Source organism: Uloborus diversus, unplaced genomic scaffold, assembly GCF_026930045.1.
Source record: "Uloborus diversus isolate 005 unplaced genomic scaffold, Udiv.v.3.1 scaffold_974, whole genome shotgun sequence".
Taxonomy (NCBI): Eukaryota; Metazoa; Arthropoda; class Arachnida; order Araneae; family Uloboridae; genus Uloborus; species Uloborus diversus.
This window is the reverse complement of record NW_026559203.1, coordinates 13,476-18,734: the sequence shown is the minus strand read 5'-3', so window position 1 is coordinate 18,734 and position 5,259 is coordinate 13,476. Positions and strand designations below refer to the sequence as shown.

Below are 5,259 nucleotides of genomic sequence, written 5' to 3'. Positions count from 1 at the left end.
TAGTTATATCATGATTAGATATGTCTTTAAGAGTGGTGTTAATAATTTCTTAGAACTCTTATGTTAATTGGTTACTGAAGGTAAAGTATTTGTTTTAGATTCCCTATAATATTTCCCCATAGATAATTTAATATACTATTTTTATTTAAAAAAAAGGATCATATTTTCAAACTATGTTTTTAATTACAGTAAAACCTGTGTAAATTGACCACCTGCGGTGCACTACTTTAGTGGTTGACTTAAAAAGGTGGTCAACTTACAGAGGTTGATTTATATGATAAAGGATAATTTCGTACCTGAAAAAAGCGGTCAACTTAGACAGGTGGTCAACTTACAAAGATGGTCAATTTAACAGGTTTTACTGTAACAGCTTAAAAGGTTTTAAACACTGCATTTTATTTAATATGCAATGGTTTTAAATTGGGGCAAAGAAAGGAAACCATTATCATTAGTAACGTAAATCAGGGAAATTTGGTGAACTTAATCAGGGAAAAATCAGGGAACTTTTTCTCACAGTTCCTGTCGCCACTCTGTAATTTCTTTAACAGTGAATTAATAAACAGTTGAAAAATCTGTATATAGTGGAAATATTTTTTGAACTTCAGAGTTGAATCTCTAATAGATTCTGTAGAATTCCTGAAGAACCATCTTCAGAAGTAAATGCTTAGAGCTTTAAATCATGAAAATGATGTTTTAAGTTATTTTTCATTGTGTTGGATGGTTTGGATTCCGAATTATTCCCATAAATAATATGCTTCCAGAAAGGTTTTCTCTGATGAAGAACACAAATGGATGATCAACAATGAAATCTATAGTTCTAGTGGGCCTGGAATTTCTGGAAAGAGCTGTAATAGTACCAGCAGCTGCTTCAGTACCTTCTTCATTAACCGAAATAAAAGCTTTGTGGTAAATTTCGTTGATGTTTAGTGCAATCTCTGTTGAGAAGCCAGTTAAGTCCAAAGAATTAATTGCCAAATCTCTGAAACCTAATTTCAAAAACGCAGAAGACAGTTGTTGCCTGTCTTCAAGTTGGAATTTCGGCATCACCACGACAACTTCCCTCGGAAACATATCTTCCATCAGATCATTCATTCTAACTGGTGTCAACGAGCTAATAAGGATCTGAACGCCATGAGCTTTGTTCTTCGGTAACATGATGACCATGGTTAAAGACCTTCCCACATATGGCAGTTCTATCGCTGTGCATTGTAACTCGTCGCTTACTGCATACAGGAATGTATTTCGAGTTACCATCATGTCCACCAATTTGTATTCTACTTGGGAAGTAAAAAACGCTCTTGGCTGTGTGGCTTGTGGAAAGAAAGGTTGTATCCAGGCCCCTTTAAAGTGCATAGCACTAGTCACTAGAAATTCAGTAAAAGTATGCAAGCTGTGAGGCGGCAAAATGTCCTTGATTTTATTTTTGGTATATCTTTGGATTAAAAAGTTGATCGATATCCTAGCAAGTTCTGGATTTTTGTGGAAGTCTACATATGCCAAGTCATCTTCCAAAAATTCCAAAAGGCATTTTCGAATTTTTACATCCTTTTGCAAAAATAAGTTATTTATCATTGAAAACGAAGCGGATGAAGAATACCACAACTTAGAAGAAAACCATAATTTAAGGGAACTGTAACTGTAAGCGACGATACTTTTGTCCATTCCTTGCAGGTTAAGCATTCCTTCTAGTTCTTTTTCCGTCGTTCCCTTCGATCCAAGGTATACTAAAATCATTGATGTCCATATACTGAATGGACTAAGAAATGTATCTTTGGTATTGTTTATTGCATGCAACAGTTTTATTGCAAATCGGTTTGAAGCATCAAAAAAATGCTCCATGTTGGAAAGTAATTTTTGCTTAGTTGGCACATAATCCACATCTTGAAAGCACTGTCCGAATGTTGACACAACAAGTACAGATGAAAGAAAAATTATCTGGAAAAATAAATTAATAATTAAATTTAACTATAAATCACATCATTTATAGATTCATTTGAAATTCGAACAAGTGCAAATTGAAGATTCAACAAATATTGTAGAAATAAATTTCAAATATTAAAAAATCTAATCCTTGTAATCTTACTACTATTATATATGCAGAAGTTTGTCTATATGGATTTATGTATGAATGTTTGTTACTCTTTCACGTAAAAACTACTGAATGGATTTTGATGAAACTTAACAATAATATAGTTTATGCATTAGAATAACACACAGGGTAGTTTTCACCCCGTTATGGGGGGCAAAACAACCCTAGGGGGACATCCAATTTTCATATAAATTCTCTAATATGAGGATGAAAAAATACTTGCACATATTAAAATTATATGTCCATCGAAAGCTCTGATTTTTCTGCTGAAGATGGCACCTGTTCCAAATTTCTAAGTAGAATAAAAAACGAGTTATGAGCTTTTTAGTTCCATGTTCGAGGGCTTTCAGGCTTTCCTCAACACAATATAGTGTTTAGGGTATCATTTCAACTCCCTGTCGATAGCGACAATTGTTGTATTGTTGACTATTTTCGCTTTTCGTCTGACTGTTCAAGGCATTTCTCAAGTTAAATTTTAAAGTAAGATATTTTCCACAAGGATAGGCAAATAATACATGGATTTGGCTGATTATTTTCCAGTTTTACGCAACTTTGAGGCAATTAATGGGGGTTTTTTTTGAGCAATTTAGATTGCTTATCATTTTCACTTGACAGTTTTGATGTCCTATGATTTTATTCCCCCCCCCCCTCCCTCTGCAGAACCACCGTCGGCCGGCCGCCTCACGATGCTGCTCCTATAGCAAAAACCGTCTCCAGGTTGCGTCCATATCCCACACACACACACACACACACACACACACACACAAAACATACTTGTGATTGCGAAAAACATAATTTGAATTCAAGATGTTAAAATTCATTTTTTTTTTAAATTTATTTGTGTTGACTGGGTGCTTGATTGAACAGCAGGAATCTCGCCAAACTTCTTTTGCGGAATCATTTCAAAGCTAAGGCATGTGGCAATTTTTTCAATTGTCGCTGTTTTTGAAGCAAAAAACTACGCGAATGCTGTTTCTCGGTTTTCCCCATGTAACCAAAATATCACCATTTTTTAAATATTTCTTTCTTTATCATTTGTTCACATGTAAAATGATTCACCAACTAAATTAATCAAATCCATAAACAGCACAAGTTTGCGCAGAATTTCAAACACAATTGCCAAACTTTACTACTTATTTTGGAAACATTTCGGATAGCATCATTTCATGGTCACCGGAAGTATCTCAGTATTCGGCAACACTATCTCTTCGATAAAATTAGTAACCCACAGTTTTACAAAATAGGGAGGTGGAGACTTATCCAAGGTATCCCAAAACGATTACCGCAAATTTCGTAACATTTTAAATCGCAGTAAGGGATTACGGGCGGCTACATTTTTTAAAAGTTTGTCCTTCAATAGCAATATAGAGACGATTTTAGAATATGTTTAAAAAAAAGGGGGGGGGGGTAAATCATTTTAAACAAGTGAAGTTTAAATTCATATTTTGGAAATTCCTCAAATTTGTATGTTCTCAAATGTCGTTTTTTCGTTTCTAAAAGAGTGCTATTTTGTCCTTCGTATTTATTGCCATTTTACTTTTATGGGTAAGGAAAAATCTCGATTTTTAACCATGTCAAAGCGGTGTGTTTTTAGTTATTTCAGTTACAGAAGAAAACGAATAAAAGTAACTATATTGTTTCTCACAATTATTACACACCCAGGCAACGCCGGGTATTTTTGCTATGTACAACAATCTGGTAACCAAATAAAGTTATTAAATAGAGTCTGTCCCCTACCCCCAGTTACCGTCGAAAAAATATTTATTTTTTATCAGGAAAGGCCAAATACATGCAAAACATTTTCTTTGTAGCATCTTCTGTTCGGAGTTAAAATTCATATCTTATGAATGTAGATGTAGATTAAGCAAACATTTTAGAAAGTTTTATAAACTTGGCAAGTCTCTGGCGAATGTATGGCACTGTGGTCCTTTTTCCGATAAATAATGGATTTGGATTATTTTACATTTTTACGCTACTTTTAATTGCAAAAATAGATAATGAATTAGATTGCATTTGTTGAAGAAAATGAATTTAATTGCAAAAAAAACAAAATGACATTTTAAAAACTTATTCGATAGGCAGAGTTATGATAACGCGGTCGGGACGAGTGTTCAAAAATCTTGGCACTACAGCCATTACAAAATTTGCATTAAAATGTAAAAACTTCGCCAAACTAATTTTGGTAAAAATATCATTAAATACTATGTATAGGGTATTGCAGTTAAAATTAATCCACCAAATTAGTGAAACAACACGCTCAAATAACATTAAAACTGCTATTAAAAGGTAAATTAATCCACCAAATCCATTTTATATCTCCAGATTCACCAGGCCACTACGTTAGCGCATTGGCGAATTTTCTAAAATTTTAATGAAACTTTTAATTTTATTTTTTCTTTTTTTTGGGGGGGGGGGTGTTTTTAAGGATTAATGGAGGTGCTAATTAGGATTTGGTGGAATTAATATCCCTACTTTAATAGCGACAATAGAGAATATTGTTCTTTTTTTTTAATTTGTTTTTTATGCTATCGGACCTGTACTGATGAAGATTTTTGGAATTAATCATGAAGGAGATCTTCAGAGGGAGATGTTATTTGAAAACGCTGATATCACCATTCTAATAGAGACTTTAGGGAATGTTTCTCTTTACGAAATGAGAAGTTTTTTGTACTATTGTCCTCATTTAAATGGTATTTTTATTCTGAACTTTTTTGGTATTTTAATCAGGATTGTTTACGTTGTTAAGAAACAGTTGATTTCCTTCACGTGGGAGATTTTAAAGGTTTAATGTTCTCACTCTAAAGGGACATTATTAGAATCTGGATTTGTAGCTACTGTTGGCCCTATTTTGAGACGATTTCTCCGGTAAAAAGCTGTACAATAATTTAGATAGCAGGTGTAGCGCTGGACACCATTTGACGGGGATGGGGATTATAAAGGAAATAATTGACTTTATTTAAGAATAGTTGACTTCACTCGAATTGGAATTTTTGAGAATTAACCAAACTAACTTCTTTACAACTCCTGAACGTTTTCCTGATTTGTGTTGTGTGATTTTTTGGGTGTCTTCCCAGTTTCGCCGACATTTCATTTACCCCCCCCCCCCCTAGATTTTCAGTTTTCATCATATCTCTTGATTTATTAAAGGGTGGTAGCCATTCTAAATGTCG

General features: G+C 33.8%; 1 protein-coding gene across 1 annotated transcript; it reads right to left on the bottom strand.

The window, feature by feature from the left end:
• Window positions 1-330: 330 nt before the first annotated feature.
• LOC129234075 (leukocyte elastase inhibitor-like) lies at window positions 331-1,935 on the bottom strand (the record flags this gene model as incomplete). Its single annotated transcript, XM_054867966.1, has 1 exon — window positions 331-1,935. A coding segment is annotated over one exon (1,230 nt), but the record flags the coding sequence as incomplete, so codon positions are not given.
• Window positions 1,936-5,259: the final 3,324 nt, after the last annotated feature.